Source organism: Mastigoproctus giganteus, chromosome 4 (genome assembly GCF_048544385.1).
Source record: "Mastigoproctus giganteus isolate SK-2022 chromosome 4, ASM4854438v1, whole genome shotgun sequence".
NCBI classification, from domain to species: domain Eukaryota; kingdom Metazoa; phylum Arthropoda; class Arachnida; order Uropygi; family Thelyphonidae; genus Mastigoproctus; species Mastigoproctus giganteus.
Window position 1 is genome coordinate 196,082,624 of NC_143578.1, and position 19,572 is coordinate 196,102,195.

General features: G+C 37.3%; 1 protein-coding gene across 1 annotated transcript in view; it reads right to left on the reverse strand.

Annotated features, from left to right (window-relative positions):
• Atf6 (bZIP_ATF6 domain-containing protein ATf6) overlaps window positions 1-19,572 on the reverse strand; it is a 273,849-nt gene that overhangs the window by 26,762 nt on the left and 227,515 nt on the right. Inside the window, exon 11 of the mRNA XM_090372442.1 lies at window positions 14,888-15,002. Coding sequence (XP_090228568.1) covers window positions 14,888-15,002 — 115 coding nt within the window. The remainder of the gene's footprint in view (window positions 1-14,887; window positions 15,003-19,572) is intronic.

The window sequence follows — 19,572 nt, forward strand, 5'->3', positions numbered from 1 at the left end:
TTGCCTCCAATGCCACACTGCTCCAATTTGTGCAGCAGTCTTCCATGTGCAACAGTATCAAAAGCCTTTCTAAGATCCAAATATATAATATCAAAGTTATTCCCTGCATCCAGTTCTTTTGTGACTACATCATAGTATCCAATCAAATTGGTCAGGCAAGACCTGCCCTTAACAAAACCATGCTGCGTCTGAGCTATAACTGAATTTTTGTCTAGATGATCCTGCAGTGCTTCTTTAACCAGTGCCTCCATTAATTTACCTGGAACAGAAGTTAAACTAACAGGTCTATAATTACTTGTGTCAGCCTTTGATCCTCCTTTGTGAATTGGGGTTACATTTGCACATCTCCAGTCTATGGGTACCTCCCCTGAGTCCAAAGAAGCTCTCATAATTATGGCTAGGGGTTTGCATACTTCCTTTGCTGCCTCCTTTAATATAACTGGATAGATCCCATCCACCCCAGGTGCCTTTTTTATGTTTATCCTCAACAATCTCTCCTCCACTTTCCTCTCAGTTATTACAAAATCATCCAGCTCACTGCGATTGTTTACTTTACCTACATCATTCTCCTTCCCGAATAACTCCTCATGCGTGAATGTAGATGCAAAATACTCGTTTAGTTTGTTAGCCACCTGAGCAGGATCCTCAACTGTTGAACCATCTATATCCAGTGGACCAATCTGATTCATCATTTTCCTTCTCGAGTTCAAATATGTAAAGAACTCTTTTCTGTTTTTCTTTGCACCCTTTGCCAAGGATTTTTCGTAGTCTGCCTTTGCCTGCCTAATCTCCTTTGTGACTTGGTTACAGACCAACTTATATCTATCATAGGCTTCCATGTCACCCATTAATTTGTATGTATCCCATGCATTTTTCTTCTCTGCCACATGTCTCATTAGTTCATCTGACAACCATTTAGGCCTAAACCTTGAACAATATTTCTTAGTTGGTATGTAAAGCCTGGTAGCCTCCAAGATTAGTTCCTTGAATGCTTCCCATTTTGAGTTTGCTGTTGGTAACATCATCAGTTGGTCCCACTGTATAGAATTTAAATACTGTCTCAGACCATCATAGTCGCCTTTACGAAAACAAAAACCCTTCCCTTTACCTCTGATGGTAGTTACCTCCTTGAGTAAATCCCACTTCAACACACTGTGATCACTGCCACCTAGTGGTTCATTTATCTGCAGATTCTTAATGCATGAAGAATCACTACTGATAATCAGATCAAGAGTATTGCTCCCTCTTGTTGCCTCACGAACATGCTGATGTAGAAAACAATCATCCAATAAATCCACAAAAGCCTTGCTAGTGTGCGAGTGACCAACCCACAAATTCCAGTCAATATCTGGGAAATTAAAATCCCCCATTATAAGACTCTCTGATTTACTGGCCCACTCTATTTCCCTGTACAATATCTTATTATACTCATCAGAGTCATTAGGCCTATAGCACACTCCTAATCTCAATTTTGATTTCCCTATGCTTATGTCACACCAAACTGACTCGACACTGCCCTGTCCATCGATGTCGACTGGCTTCACTTCCTTGGACTTTATGTGTTTCTTAATTAATAGCATAACCCCTCCTCCCCTCCTGTCCTGTCTATCCTTCCTATACACATTGTATTCCCCAAATTCCAGTTCCGCATTACTTATATCTGTGTGACACCACGTCTCTGATATCCCAACAATATCTGCCTTTCATGTTTTGAGCAATACCTCAAATTCATCAAATTTATTTACCAAACTCCTAGCATTGGTGTACACGCAGGTATACATGCACCTGTTTCTATTCTTAGCTACCCTAACACAACCCATGTGTTTACTTGTACCGCAATGACTACCAGCAGTCTCTGAAATATCCTGCATCTTGTTTTTCAGGCTTCTGCTCATTTCAATTTGATATATTTCTGGCATTCCCATCCTTAAAAAATTTCTCACATGTGAATGTAGATACAAAATATCTATTCTGTTTAGTAGCAATCTAAACAGGATCATTAACTTATATTATTCATATCTAATGGACCAATGTGATTCACTCCTTTCCTTCTATTGTTAACATAAGTAAAAAAGTCTTTTGCTAGTTTTATTTGCCTTCTTCAGCAGAGACTTCTCATAATCTTCCTTAGTTTGCTAACAGCGTTTATGACGATTGCAGACTAGTTTCTACTTAATGTAGATTTCTGTATCCCCTACTAATTTATAATCATCCTGTGCATTTTTATTCCCTGCCAGTTGGTATAAAATGATTCTACAATTACTTCTGTAATGCTTCCCACTTAGGATTTGTAGTTGGTAATATTATGAGTAGGTCGCACTAAAGTGAATTTTAAAAATTGTCTACAATCACTGTAGTCAGCTGTAAGACAGCAAAATCCCTTCCCCTTATCCTCTTGATAGCAGTTACATAGATTTCCCATCAATACATCATGATCATGACCACCTAGTGTTTCCTTTATCCTGATATTCTTAAAAGCATGAGAAGCCACTGCTGATAATCCAATCAAAAGATTGCTTTCTTTCCCTGTCTCACTAATATCCTGATGTAAAAAAGTCATCCAATAAATCCAGAAAAGTCTTGCCAACAGCGTGAGTAATCCATCAACAAGTTCCAGTATATTGTGTAAATTTAAAATCCCCATCATAAGGCACTCTTTTTTGCTGTCCCACTGTATTTCCCTATATAATTCTTTGTTATACTCATCACAGTTGTTTGACCTATAACACATGCCTATTTTCAAGCAGGTACTTATGTCACACCAAACTGAATCAACAATGTACTGACCATTTATGTCAACTGGGTGCACTGCATTAGATTCTAAATGTTGTGTGTGCGTGCATGTGTGTTTTAATGTTTGTTTGTTGTTTTGGTTTTTAGGAGCATTAGCAACTAAGGCCATATTGTTCCGGGATATGCGGTGGTCATTCCCTGACCTTTCCGCATCTTCCGTATTTGGTGGTGACGGACTCAAACCCCGGTCTAATCAAGAAGCGTGTGCTACACACTGCTGCTCCTTCCCACCTGGCTAAGGAGGCGACATGTGTTTTAATGAAAACCCCACACATGGAAGGTATTAGAACCTATAGTACCACATGTGGATTGAAGGTTGAGAAGATGAAAGAAGATACTTGTTCATATTAGACTTGAATTTCTGTAGATTATAATTTTCAGAAAATGTGTGGAGCAGGTTGTTCCAGAAAACCTAACTTAAGAGATAAATGAGGAAGAAGAAAAGATAGTTCTTAGAGTTTGAATTTGGACAGTAAGTAGATGCCAACTGGTTGTGGCATGTGTTTGGACTGGTCTAGAAGATCAAGGGGAAATTATAGAAGCCAATTCAGAACAGTGCCCATGGAAGTATCTATAGGAAAACAGAGCATCTATGAGACAGGGAGTGGAGAGACTTTGTAATGGATTGGTCATTAATTAACCTAACTGTCCTCTTTTGAATGGAGTCTAGAAACCTGAGAGAGGTTTTGTTGGCCCCACCCCAGAGTTGTGAACAATATTCCATAGTAGGGTGGATTTGAGATTTGTACAGAGTGAGTAGCTGTTTAGAAGAAACGTAATGCCATCAGCAAAAGAGAAAACCCAGTATTTTAGATGCAATGGAAGCACAGTTTGTGAGATGCTTATGCCAAAACAGATTAGAAGTCAGAGTAATCCCTGACAGAGATATGTGACCTTGTCTAAAAATCTGAGTGTAATCAAAGACAAGCATAGGAGAAGAAGAATCCTTTTTTGTGAGATATAAGACAGGATTGAAATCAACTAAGTTATCTTTCCCCACTGGAGAATTACCTGGAGATCAGAATTTAAGGAATCATAGTGAGTATTTGAAAAGCTGAGCTGTTTGTGCAGGGCAAGGTTTCTCTGGAATGCAATGTGCTATCATCAGCAAAACCATGCAGTGAGTGGTCAAAAACAGGAAACTGGATACCCAGTTACAAAAAAAAAAAAAAAAAAAAACCAGTTGGAAACCCATACGATGAAGATTATTTAGAATACCTTTATGCCAAACATGACCAAAAGCCTTTGAAATGTCTTGAGTTTCACCAAACTTCTCCACAGAATTTGCCCAGAGGTAGGTAACATATGAGGTGTGGCAACAAAGTTTGCAGGCTGGCGCAATAAAAAGAACACAAAGCACAAAAACTCAAAATTAGCTTTATTTTTTATTCAAAGTAATCAGCAAAGGCAATCAAAGATTGCCTTTGCTGATTACTTTTCAATTCGGCGGGTACATTTTTTCTTTATATTCTCAACATCCTGAAATTTCTTTCTTTGAGGGCAGTTTTGACCTTGGGAAAGACTAAGTACACTGGTTCTAGTTCAGGAGAGTAGAGTGAGGGCTGATCTGTACAATGCCATGTTTTGTCAGGAATGTCTTCACAAGTGCAGAATGGATGAGGTCATACAACAAGAACCAACTGCTTTTCTCCTTAGGGTGGTTAATAGCATGGTGAAAAAACAGCTTATCCAATCTCAGCGTTTTTTCCTTCTTGCCACCTCCAGAGCATGTAGAACTGTTTCTACTGTTGGCAGAGTTGTTAATAACAGCAGTGACAGTATGCTGCTGCAACAGGATCTGGAAAGGTTGGGTAAATGGCTGAGAAGTGGCAACTGAAGTTTAACATTGACAAATGCAAAGTACAGTAATACCCCGACTTACGCGAACTCGGAGTTACGCGGTTCTTGATTTTTTCGTTTGGCAATGCTGCCGCCCACTATCTTCAAGGTCGTTTTTCATATGTTATCGATATACGGTGCGACGGCGGAGAGTGAGAGCGAAAGATGAACAAAATTCAACTTTGCTGCTTTTATGTTTTTTATATCAGTGAAGGGGAAACACATTTCACCATAATAACGTAAAAACCAACACAATTCCAGCTATCGGTATAATTGCAAATGCAATTAGATCGAGTTTACTAGCAGTTTATAACAGATTTCACTAGCAGAAACGCAACTGGATTTTTATTGTTTTATGGTAGTAACCCCTAGAAATGTGAGGTGTTAATAGTGTATCTCTGCCTTTATGGTGTTGTTTATTCAGTTGCTACATGCGCGCAGCTTTGTTTATGCGTATCAAGCGTGCCTCCTCGTTTTGTAATTGTGCTTTATTCCCTAAAAATGAGTAAAATACTTAAAAGGTGTGAAAAGGAAGCGTCCTGGTGAAGACACTGCAGATTCAGAGAGAAAAAGAAAAGCAATTATCGATAAACAGAGGCGGACTGGATCAAAAATTCTTACCCGGGAAAATTTATAGTGGCCTCATACTATGGTTTATGGCCAAAATCACACCGGCACATCGGGGTTTCCCCGGCAAGGCTTATGGCCAGTCCGCCTCTGTCGATAGAGAAAAAATATGAAATTGTGAAACGCTTTGAGCGAAATGAAAGACCATGTGATATTGCACGTGCTACAGGCCTAAATGAAGCAACGGCGAAAAGCACATGACAATTGCAAACTTGACAGGTTGAAAATTGAAAAGGGCTCAATTGTAAAGGGCTTAAAAATTTTAGAAAACAGACTCCAACGAAGAACGCTTTATAGCTACAAAGCAAGGAATAAAAAAATTATTAGCTTGCTACGACGAAATTCTGCGTGAAAAAAAGAAGGCGCTGTGTCGTCAGACGAATTTGTTAGATTTTATGAAGACATCGACATCGAAATAACTTTTTTACTTAAGTCATTTGTTTTTTTAATACATATTTTGTATTAATATGTATAAAGAACTGCAATTTTTAGTAATATTTTTCTTCTAAACTAGTGTTTTTTTTAGTCCTTGGTCCCAATTAAGCAAAATTTATATGTATTTATATGCAAAGTTGTACCCCGACTTACGCGATTTTCGTCGGACCCACATATCGCGTAACTTCGGAGTATTACTGTACTGCATATGGGTAGCAGAAATCACAGAGAAATGTACCAACTGGGTAGTGTTACACTCATGGTAGTGGAGAATGAAAAGACCTGGGGGTAATTGTGCAGTCAAATATGAAGTTTTCTGAGCAGTGCAGACAGGCTGCTAGAGTAGGCCATGTCCAGGTCATGATATACAGGAATTTTGCAAGCAGGGATAAGGAGGTGATTATCCCCTTGTATAAGGCAATCGTCATTCCACATCTTGAGTACTATGTTCAGGTCTGGAAGCCTAATTTTAGGAAGGATGTAGATTTGCTAGAACGAGTACAGAGAAGAGCAACAAGACTGGTGAGGGGAACAAAGGGGTGCTCTTACGAAGAAAGAGCTTAAGTTCTGCAAATTGCAACTTTTGGAGACTAGGCACCTGCGAGGCAGTCTGATTGAGGTATATAAGGCCTTGAATGGATTGAGCAGGCTCAATGTTGATGGGATTCTTCCTCTTGCTCAGATTACAAACCTGAGGGGGCAAAGAATCAAACTGAGGAAAGAGAGTTGTAGAATAGATGTGTGGAAATTTGCCTTTAGCCAGCAGGTAGCTGATTGCTGGAACAAACTTGGATCTGTTGTTGTGGAAGTTGATAACTTAAATAAATTCAAGGCAGAACTTACGGTAATTACGTCCAAGCTTATAATTATGTAAGTTGCTGATATACAGGGTACTAACAAATATTATTGTGATGATAGGATAGATCTGTTTGGGTTTTAATGGCGTATCAGCAGCTAGGGCTATAATGTGCAAACCACATCCCATACAAGATAACAGGGATAGATCTGTCCATCCTTATTAAGATAATACAAGTTTTACTTAGAGATGTTGGATGTGGTCACTTTGAATTATTCTGCACATGCCCTAATTCCTTCCATATTCAACATGACATATCTCTGTCAATGTGGCTGGTTGCTTCAAATAATGTATTGTTTAAGTTCCATAATGGTTTGTGGCATAGGTGGAACACACACACACCCATCTTCACAAATTCTCAGAGAGTAAAATTGGAAAATCCACATGGCACCAGACCCTGCTAAGATAGATGGCATTAAGGGCTAAAAGTTCATATAATCATACGGATGTTATTGATAATATAAAGCTGAATATGGATGTTTAATGTGACAATGTTGCATTCAAGTTATGAAATACTGTGTTCAGGTATGCATGAACTTCTTTGTGGTAATGTGGCAGAGCTTTAGGAAAATCAAGTTACCACCACTGTCATCCTGCAGCTAGGTCATAAGGAAATTCTGTAATATACATATCCAGATACATGATGATGTAGCATCTTTGTAATAACTCTTTGTGGGATGCACAATATCACCACAAAGTCCAAATTTCATAACCGTTCCAGTTTTCCAATTATGCTGTCAGCTACTACAGCAATGCATTTTTTGGTTGGTGAATAAAAGCTTGAAAATATCCTCTTTCACCTGGAAGTGGTTTCAGATTTGTATCATGTATTACTCTGTTCACACAATAACATTTTAGTTTTGGAGCAAAGGTTTGTGGGCATCCTGTAGATTAAGTTTGTTTTTGTTAGTTGTTGGCGCATTGGCTTCTGTGGCCATAATGCACCTCCCAAGGTTTTTTTTTTTTTTTTTTTGCAGTACTCTGCCCGAGGCGGGATTCAAACCTGCGACCTTTGGGTTGCCAGGCAGGCACTTAACCCACCCGGCTAGCCCAGTCGGCGGTGTAGATTAAGTGAATTAGCCAAGCTTCTTTAATGGTAGTTTAACTCAGTATTTTCTGCTGGGTTTAAACAAAATGAATACATGGACAAATCACTTCAATAACTTTTTTTTTTTTTTACCATACGTATAAAACAGCTTAAGTTTTACCATATCAACATGTTCTGACATTCGTGGTGTACTGCCTCTGTATCTTTTAGCAAGATGGCCTTTTATAATTTATTCTCAGCACAGGGCAGTTTTAGCTCATAATATTAGACTCTATTTGCAACAAGAGTTAGGAATTGAAAACACATCTTTAATTATATCAGTTTTTAACACCAATAAAAGAACTTAGTTCACTAATTTATTTTAGTTGTGTTTATTTCTTTCAAAACTGAGAGAGGGTCATTCCTGAGCCATTATAATGATGTATGCTTTGCATTGGAGATGAAAAGATGTAGAACCAAGTTAGTTTTTTTATTTATTGTTTTATTATTTTTTTTATTTCTGGCTAACTGGAAGATTACAGCAAAGTATTCTTAGGTCATATTCTATTCTCACAGCTGTATTTTTTAATGAAATTAAGAATAAAACTTTACAGAATATTTTAAAGTTCTGAGTTTAATATAGTTTTACTATTTTTTACAAAAACGATAAAGAAAAATTATGTTTTTAAAAAAATTAGAGAAACTCTATGGTACCAACTCTAGGAAGATGAAGAAATGGTAAAGAGGTCAAATCAAGTCAGGTTGCCAAGACAGCTCATGGGGGTTTTGTCAATGATATGGAGGAATTCTGTCTTCAACGGTGGTTGAGTGTTGGAACTAACTTCTATCTGCTATTGTAAAGGTGGGGAGTTTGAATAAATTCAAGGAAGAAGTAGATAAACTGTTAGCAGGGATGGACAGGTGATATGGGAAGTGTTGACTTCATTTGTATCATTTCCCATATCACCTGTCCTAATAATAATAAGTCAAAGACAGAATTGCCAACATAAATCTAAAGAGCTGGCATCTGTGCTGGGGGAAATGATACAAAATTCATCTTTAATAAGATGGCTTTCAGAGTTAAAAAAAGCATAAAATGTCTTCAAGTTGTACAAAGTAGAGAGGAAATCTTTTCAGACTGAAGGAAATCGATGTGTATTTCTCTCTTCCCAGAAATAACTTACCATAGTCACAAAATTACGTATTCCAAGTTTTTCTTAAAAAAACAAAGCAGCACTAAGAGGAAGTACTATACATGATAACAGTCCTTTGTTTTATGGTTTGCTGTTCATTTTGACAAAAAGCTTCTGATTTGTAAAACAACTGTACTTTTCCCAACAAGTCTGACTGTTCCTAGAAAATGTGGTATTTTTTCTTCAGCTACCTACTTCCATTGATTGTTTCAGAATATTCAAAATCAACTATAAAATCCAATTTCTCTTATAGATTATTGCTCTATTTAATGATAACAAAAATGCAGTTGTAGCAGTTTTCACTAAACACTAAGGCATTAAGACAAAGTTTCACTACAGCTGAATTAGAGGTTATTCTTATTTAGTGATTTTTCTCAAAAACACTACCATAAAAATTTCATTATATTCCATTTTAATGTCTCGACAATTGATATTGATTACTCAACTACATGACTGAGACAATGGTTTAGTGATATTCAGAGTTCAAATTTAAAAATTAATTGGCTCACAGAAAAATAAAAAGTTTCTTCCGGTTTTGTTTGTTCCTTATTACATAAGAGTTATTAAATATTTTGATACTACTTTTATTAATGAAGGGTCCAGGAGAAACAACTGATGCCTATGAATTTGATATCAGCTGTTTAAACAGGTGGAAGATAATCCTGTCATGCGAAACACTAAAATTAACCCCGTGACCAGTTGTTAATGTTAATGCTTAATGTTATTACCATCTGGTTTTTACTAGATCGTAGATATAGCTTAGCTTAATATTTCTTAAGCTAAATTAAGCTAAGCTATATCTACGATCTAGTCATGACATCACAGCACATCATCAGCCATTTTCAATCCATTGCAGGATGAAGGCCTCTCCAGCAACTTTCCAGTTCCTTCTGTTTTGAGCACTGGCCATCCATTTACTACCCACAAACTCATGAATTTCATCTATCCATCTCCACCTTTGTCTTCCAGGTTTTCTTCTAGCTCCTCTTGGATACCATTCTGTTATTTTCTTAGTCCATCTGTCATCATGTCTTCGAGCTATGTGTCCTGCCCAAGACCATTTTAGTTCTTTAGTTTTGATAAGAATGTCCTTTACTTGAGTTTGTTGCCTAATCCATGTGTTTCTCTTCTTATCTAACAGTCTAATTCCCAATATGATTCGTTCCATTCTTCGCTGTGTAGTTCTCAGCTACTCTTCCATTCTTTTGGTGAGTGCCCAAGTTTCACTTCCATAAGTCATGGTGGGGAGTATACATTGGTTCATTATTTTACGTTTCAGACAAACTGGGATATTGCTCTTCAGTATGTGACTATATTTCCTGAATGCTATCCATCCAAAATTTATTCTTCTCTTGACTTCCAGCCATTTATCATTATTACAGCTAATAACTTGTCCCAGATAAGTATATGACCCCACCTTTTCAATTACTGCTCCTTCAATCATTATTTCCCTTTCTGTGGCATACTTGTCCATCATTACTTTTGTTTTAGCCATATTCATCTTTAGTCCAAAATCCTTACTAACTGTGCATAACTGATTAAGATTTTCCTCTAATTCTTTGGGATCGTGGCTTATGACCACAATGTCATCTGCAAATCGTAAATGGTTTAGGTACTCTCTGTTCACATTGACTCCTTTCTGCGACCAGTCTAATCTTCTGAAAGCTTCCTCAAGGGCAGCAGTAAACAGCTTCGGAGATATTGTGTCTCCTTGTCGAACTCCTTTCTCAATTTTAAATTTCCTACTGTCTTTGTCTAGTCTAATAAAGGAGGTAGCACTCTCATATATTTTCTTCAAAATCATAATATATGGGGTATCAATGCCTTGTCTTTCCAGTGCCCGAAACATTGCCTTATGCTGTATGGAGTCAAATGCCTTTTCATAATCCACAAATACCAGGCATAATGGTGTTTTATATTCATTTCCTTTCTCCATTAGCTGTGATATTATGTGAAGGTGATCCATAGTTGAGAATCCTGTCCTAAAGCCAGCTTGCTCTTTTAGTTGATTCTCATCAAGTATTCTTGTGAACAACTTGAAGATGTGGGATAACAAGCTAATTGGTCTATAATTTCCAATTTCTGATTTATCTCCTTTCTTATGCAGCAAAACTATGATTGCATTATTCCACTGCTTAGGTATCACACCTTTTCTAATGCACTTTGTGAAGAGCCTTGCCAGTTTTTGTGTTATGTCTCTTCCTCCCAATTTTAACAACTCTACAGTAACTTCATCTTCCCCCGGGGCTTTCTGATTCTTCATTTTCTTCAATGCATGTTCTACCTCATCAGGAAGAATATTGGGTATGTCGTATGTGTTGCTACTTTGCAATCAATCTTCCCCACTGCTGGCATCATTCCCCATGCTCCTTGTATAATTCTCTATAGTAGTCTTCTGCTATTTGAATTATGCCTTCTCTGCTTCTGCTGTTTATAAGTAAACCATCGCTATTCTTCAGTTTCAGTATCATTTGTCTTTCTGTATTACTGCTCATGGCTGCTGATTTAAATCCTTTGTTTTCCCTTAATGCTTGTTCTACTTTTCTTGTGTTAAATCTTCTTATGTCCTCTCTGAGTCTCTTTCTAATGGCTTTGCATAATTTAGTATACTCAATTTTCTCCCTGTCAGTGTTTTTCTTGCTTTTCATTTGTCGTCTTCGGTTCATCAAGACAAGTGTTTCTTGACTAATTTTTTCTTCTTTGGATTTCTTTTTCCCTATAGGTTTCTTGGGCTTTATCACTTTCAAAAAGTTGTAATATTCTTTGTCGATATCTTGGTCCTCAGCAGTCTGCAGAAGCTCAAACTTGTTCTTAAGTTCCAGTATATACTGCTTTTTCTCCTCTTCTGTTATCTCAAAGACCTTTGTATTATTTACTCGAGTCAGTTTTTTTTCCTTTCCTTTCCTACATCTATATCAAGTGTACATCTTACCATTCTGTGATCACTTCCAACATTTACCTTATTCAGGACGGTAACATCATTCACAATATATCTTCTGTTAGTGAGGATGAAGTCGATTTCATTAGTAGTTAATCCATTTGGACCCTTCCATGTCCGCTTTCTGTTCACCCTTTTCTTGAAAAAAGTGTTCATTACTGACAGTCCTTGAGATTCTGCAAATTCCACAAGCCTTTCACCTCTTTCATTTCTTTCACCAATTCCAAAATTTCCTATAGTTCCCCTTTCTGCGCTGTTTTGTCTTTTTCCAACATTAGCATTGAAATCTCCCATAATAATAGTGTAGTGGGTTTTCTGCTCATCTAGAAGACTCTCAATTTCGGTGTACATTTCTTCAACTTCTTCATCATCATGGCTTGATGTTGGTGCATAAATCATTATAATCTTTAGCTTGTACCTCTTAGAAATCTTGAGTATTAGTCTTGACACTCTTGGTGATGTACTTTTGAATTCCAAAATGTTGTTTTTAAAATCTTTATGGACCAGAAACCCAACTCCACCTTCACTCCTTTCATTGTTTCCATTGGTGTACAGCAGATTTCCACTTGAAAGTGATTCATTTCTTCTTCTTGTTTCAGCCAAACCGATGATATTCCAATTCACATTTTCTAATTCCTTTTCCAGCTCTAATATCCTGTCAAGGATATTAGAGCTGGAAAAGCTCTAATGATGAGTGATCCGATGAGTGATCTTACGTTATAACAGGCCAAGTTCAGTTTCTGTACATGGCAGCCCAGTCGTACCCAGAGATTCTTAGCACCCTCTGCTTCCACTCTGATCCTCTCGCTGCCGTAAGAGGGAGAGTGAAAGCTGATGGGGACTGAGGGCCATTTGTTTCGTCGTGCTTTCATATGCTGGAGGGTTTGGTCTTTTCCTCTTCACGCTGACCAGGCATCTTGAAGAGAACCACTCTACACGTTCGTTGCCACCTAAGTGACGTAACAGGGCTTACCATCGAGGAGGTGTGCATGAGTGGATTTTAGGGAGGTAGGCCAACCGGACTTCTCCTAAATCTTCTGTAATAGAGAGATATTAGATCCATCAGTGTTTTAGGCTGAGTGTCTGATAACACACAGGATACCTTTTCCCCTCTAAGCCCCTCACAGCACATAAGGACTCCTTAAAATATCATCATCTGGTTTTTATTAATTTGATGAAGTAGTTTAATTTCTGTTTAAATCAGTCAATTTTTCAACTGAAGGAAATCCAGTAATATCCAAAATGTATCAGTTGAGCAAAATACATCATCAGCAAAATATACCTGTCAGAAAATTTGCAATCAAAATGTGCCTTTCAGGCAATAATGCCATCAAGATAATAACTGTTAGACAATCAAATTGAACTCCTAACCACAACACGAATGAATGACATGAAGGAGTGTATATGTTCAAATTATGTCATTGATGTGCTATTGGTCTTGGCAAGGCACTCAGTTTTTTGTAAAACTTTATCTGTAGCTGCTATGGAAGAGAAAAACAATATTCATTTTTTTTTCATTGGTCCAAATATCTAATCCTGAAAATATTAACATAAAAAAAAAATAAATAAAACATAATTCAAATCAAGAAAATTAAGTAAAGATAAGATAAATTCTGGTTGGAGTAAAGGACTATCTTGTTTAATAACTATTATATCCAGAATTATCTAATGCAGTAAAGCTTGATTTAATGGACTGTATGGAAGGGATGTGGGTAAGAGACTCAACTGTCCACTAAACTCAATAGAAATACATATACAGATTCTGAACTTTGTTAGAATATTATGAAAAACTGCTGTACTATTAAATAAAAAAAAAATAAAAATAAAAAACTGCTGTACTATTAAATAAATATATATATATATATATATATATATACATATATATATATATATATATATATATATATATATATATTAAATATTGCAATACTAAATTTTACTGCACTTTCTGAAATCTGAAATTTGCTGCGTATACAGATACTGAAAAAAGCTTTAGTCATAGGCAAACTCTCAAGTACCCTCACTAGAGTTTATACAACTTCCAACTGAGTCTGACATACCTGGTGGACTGATAGGTGAGGAAAATTTGACTCCCTGGAATTCTGCTTCATGTGAAAATAAATTTAACTAGGGGCAAATACTATCAGATTATAAGCAATTATGTCACTCAATTTCCCATGGATGAATATCCTGGTTCAGTGGGCAATATCCATTATTTCTGAAGTTGAGGTTCATTACAGTAAAGGCTTTACTGTATTTTAATTATATTTATTAATTTTAATCTCACTGCTCAGAGAATGGAACTGCCATTAATAAAAGTTATATTATTAAAAGTTAAAATAATATATAATTTAATAAACAAAACAATTGCAGTAATGATTATGGAATACATAAAATACTATTTAAAAATACAAATGCAGAAGCACACGTGCATCTCAAACTTTCAAAGTCAGAGTGAAAACAATTCACCAGCAACCACTGTATCAACTCCTGTTCGGCAAAAAAACTTTTTTCTTTCGCTCCTGTTAAAATTCAGGGTGATTCTTGTAGATTTGACATTGTTGAATTCAAATGTGGCAACCATATTGCTGTAACATCCACCGATTTTAAAGGAGAAGGGAATAAAGTCAAAAGGTTTCCAGTAAAAAAGATTTCATATATTTTAAGAAAATGTTACATAAGTAATAAATATTGAACAATGGATCTATTAACCTTATTCTATTTACAAAAATGTTTATCTGATAACAAAACACTAATTTTTTCATTTTTTGCCTTTTATAATCATCCATTGGTGTCTCCTGTATGAGATTCCAACAGTAGTCTCCCAACCTATTTGAACTTCACTTCCCCTGGTATCTTTTTTCCATTTGAGAAACATCTTGGTGAAACTTTTCACCATGTTCATCGGAGACCACTTCCAAGTTTTCAGGGAAAAAAGTCTAAATGGGAATGTAGGAAATGAAGCTTTAACAACAGATCTTTGTTTTCAGTCATTAACCATATTTGAAAACTGAGAGTGATGAGAACTTTTCTTTTAAACACATAACTGAGTTTTTGAACATATTTCCTACGAGAGAAATTATTTCAGGGAGGAAACTGATGCTGACCAGTGTAATTGTTTTCAACACCTTAATGTTAAAAAAATAATATAAAAGTTCCATTTAACTGAGTCTACTTACCCCAGAAAAGGAGACAAAATAGAAAGTGTCATTTCTGCGATGAAATGTGGCAAAAAAATCTTCATATGCCTTACGAGGTGTCTGATAAATTTCAAGCTCATTAGGTGTTTTGGGGCTTAAAAGTAAGTAAATAAACATTAATTATATAAAGGTTATTAAAAGAATTCATCAATACAGAATGAATTATATTTATAACAGATATAAATTTATGCAGAATCATCTTGCCTACTATTTCTAAGCCTGTGAAAAGCGAGTCTTTTAAAAATGAATTTACTTTGCTCATAAAAACAACCTTTGATTTGAGAAGTTATCACATCTTGAGCTATTTTCAAATAAACAGAATTCTCTCAGGTGGAGTACACTGCATTTTATTTAAGTTACTACTTAGCTATTTAACAGAGAGTGGGTTAAAAATTGGTTAAACACTGATAAAGATGATAAAAGGAGTAGTTTAAGGAGTAGTACCATGTATTGTAAAATATTCATTCTTATGCAAACATAAGTCATGAGTCAGTTTGGTGTGACATAAGCACTGGAAAGGCAAAAATGAGAGTAGGAGTGTGTTATAAGCCTAACGACTCTAATGAATACAATGATCAACTGTACAAAGAAATACAGTGGGCCAGTAAGTCAGAATGAATGAATCAGAAACGTAAAGGGAAGGGTTTCTGCATTCGTAAAGGTGACTATAGTAGCATCAGACAGTTTTTAAATTACACATCTGATGATGGTTCCTTACAGTGGAACCATGCCATACTTTATGTACCGTTCCGTACCGTACCACACCATACGTACTAGCATACCATACTTTCAGAGAAAGGAAGTCAAGAGTTCTATGTGATTAGTGGAGTCGGGAAAATGATAGGGACAACAGATGAATCTGACAGAATGGGGTAGAGAGATTTTAAGCCAGAGAAGGTTGAAAAGAGGATATTCAAAATTACCTAAGTTTCTGACAGGAAATATCAGTGCAGACATATGCAAGTACCACCTTTGAAGCAAAAGGAATCGTACAGCAAATAATTAAGCCAAGTGAAATGAGCAGTGGCGGAATTAACCAATAATTGGGATTCTGTCAAGAAGTGGGTCATGGCCAACTATAAATGGAAATAGACATCAGTTTGTTCTATTAGTCTGACTATTCACTATTCATGATACATTTAGTAGATAAAGTAAAAGTAGGGGGGGGGTATGTATGAAGTAATGAAATTTTTGAATAATGCATACGCACAGTTCCTTGACATAATATAGCCTCAACAACATCCCCCCCCACTCACTACTCAGACTTCCTCCAATTACTATCTGACAAAGTAGATGCAGCAAGATTATATACTAACTGATCTGAATGCCTCCTAGAAGTTATCAAGAAAGGTTTGATCTGGTAGGCTATCTATAAGCAGGCCTGTTTATAGATAGCCTACAATGTTTTAGAGCTGTACCCTCAAAACGTAAGGAAGATTGGATCTCTCCATAATGAAAAAAAGACATCAATCATGCTGCACAATTGGATGGGCATTGGCAGAGCTTTTCTCTAGAGACTAAACATGGACTAGACTTTCACCAATTCGTGCCTCCAATTAGCAAAGTGGTGGTACTGCAACAGATAATGAGAGTCATCAACCATCAAGTTACTCGCTTCATTCTTAGAACAGCCTTTTATGTATTGGTGACATAGTGGCACTTCTCAAATCTAAAGGAATCTAGCCAGAGTCCAACCATGCCTCCACAATTAACTTTAGTGGTTCAATGCACTCTCTTGGCACATTCTGTAAAATTACTGGGTTATATGCTATAAAACTCCAGGAGCCTTAACTGGAAAGTTTTTAGAACAAACAATCTTAATTTCAATATTGCTAATTTCATATTGTTTAGCATTGTTCACATGGCTGAACCATACAAAAGTTCACTGTGAGGAGATCTACTCTTCTCTTTGTGTAGGTATGCTTCTCATTCTCTTTCATCTATAAAGATGAAAGAGAATGAGAATTCTCTTTTCATAAGCTGGATTATTTTCTGGTCCACTTTCCCATGTTCATTACGTGTCTGATTCTTTTCTTCTTTGTATGCACACTGTCACTTGAGAGGAAATATGGTGCAGTGGTCTATGAAATGTTCGCTGGCCACATGTCATCAAACACCATCACTGCCAAAATCTGCAGAGCAAAGACATTTATGCTGATGAGGATAAATGTATATTAGCTGTTACAGGACATGAATCAAAGGAGTTTACAAATGGTCTAACAGTTTAATGTGGAATGTTAAGCTGTCGTGATATTACCCTAGTGCAAATGGACAAATGTTGATTTCATACTATGCTATCAGCCACAGCAATCTCTTCAATAACAGACAGTGACTATTGACATCCTCTACTATGAGCTACAGATAAGTCGCCCATTTTTTAAAAATTTTCTTCACGTTTTCTGCAGTCCATTTGAGAAGAGTGTGCTCCTCTATGCAATCCTTTTAAACCCAATATTCTCTAAGTGCAGTCATGGAATTGCTGATGTTCTGATAAAACAGCTTTTTTTGATAAAACAACATACTCCTTCCAGAGTACTATTTCAACAGCTGTTGACTATATTTGCTATCTCTGTTTTTAAATCCTCTCAGAAGCTTCAACGATAAGCACATTAATTTCCATTCTAGTGCATACAGTGCTAATTTCCTTATACCATAATATAGTGTGTATACACCAATGAGCGAAAACATTATGACCACCTACCTAATATGACGTTGGTCCTCCATGTGCACAGCCGTGCATAGCACACTCTTCTTGATTAGACCGGGGTTTGAGCCCGAGACCACCAAATATGGAGGATGCGGAAAGGTCAGGGAATAACCACCGCATATCCCCGGATCAATATGGCCTTAGTTGCCAATGCTCCCAAAAACCAAATAAAAAACAACAACAAACATCCTCCATGTGCAGCCAAAACAGCTTGTACCCAGCGAGGAATGGATGCTACAAGATTTCTAAATGTGTCTTGTGGTATCGGGTACCAACATGTAACCAGCAGATCCTTTAACTCCTGTAAGGTCCATGGTTGAAATGCTGCAGATTGGAGTTGCTGTTCCAACACAAACTACAGCTACTCGATGGGATTGATGTCTGGGGAATTTGGAGACCAGGGCAATACCTGGAAGTCTTCCTCGTGTTCTGTGAACCAGTCTCAAACAATCCGGGTGGTGTGGCATGGCACATTATCCTGCTGAAAGATGGCACCACTAGAGGGGAAGACCGTTGCCATGAAAGGGTGTACCTGGTCAGCATTGAGGCTTAGGTAGGTGGTAGATGTCAGAGTGCCTGACACACGGATGACTGGATGCAGGGTATCCCAGCAGAACATCGCCCAAAGCATAACACCGCCGCCACCAGCTTGTTTTCTTCCCATGGTGCATCTAGGCACTATCACTTTCCCAGGTAAATGATGCACATGTATCCGGCCGTCCACATGGTGCAAAAGGAAACGTGATTCATCAGACCAGACGACCTTCTTCCAATCACTCAAGGTTCAGTTTTGATGCTCGCATGCCCATTGTAGGTGCTGTCGCCAGTGAACTGTGGTTAGCATGGGGACTCTGAGTGGCCTGCAACTATGCAGCCCCATTTTCAGCAGGATTCGATTTTTGTGTGCTGTGACACATTACTCCTGTCACCAGCATTCAATTACTGGTGAGTTGCGCCACAGTCGCTCTTCTGTTGCCATGTATCATCTGGGAGAGCCTTCGCTCACCTCGAACATCAATAAGCCGTGGCCGTCATCAAACACCTCGCCGGCGGTTTGTGGGTTTCCTCCCCTCAGACCACTTTCAGTAGGTACTAACCACAGCTAACCGTGAGCACTCCACCAGCCGTGCCGTTTCGGATATACTCTGACACAGTTGTCTGGCCACTACAATTTGGCCTTTCTTAAACTCACTTAATTCTGCTGCCTTTCCCATCTGAAGAACAAGAGTAACACTGATTAACGGAGCCCAGTATCAGGTGTTTTTTATACAGTGTCCCGACCTGGGCACACGCTGTAGTTCACCTGCAGTTGCTTCGATTTGCATAACAACTCACTGGTCATGTTTTGGCTCATTGGTGTGTGCGTGTGTGTGTGTGTGTGTGTGTGTGTGTATTCATGAACTTCTGGATCAGAATTCCAGAGAATTTCTTGAGTTTTGTGTGTAAACCCAAAATGTTTGCAGTGTATTACATTTGATTTTCTTGATTTTCTGTAAATAACAGAAGTAAAATAGTGTTCTTCCCTAGGACCTATCGAATGGGCGCACTGCCCAGTGAATTTAACTGACTGCCTGGATAAAATTTAAGCGATTCTCGCAGTACAGTATGGTAATGCTCACTGATCTCAATCAATATTAATTCGAACATACTATGCGATCGAGGTCAATGCGACAGTAGCATATAATGTTAAATTATGCAATTAATTTTTAATATGGATCGCTTAAGTCACATTTATAAATAACAGAAAATTTTATAATACTGCGAAGCAATACACTTCCTCACCTGTCTACTTCATAATGCCACCCAGCTGGCAAAATTTTCTGGGGAGAACACTGAAAAGTAAACAACTAATCAACTAATAATACATAAAAATAATTGCTTTCACTTCACAGTGCAAACCTCGACATAATATTTTCTTCAGGATTTTAATAAAAATTGAAATTCAACATGATTTTAA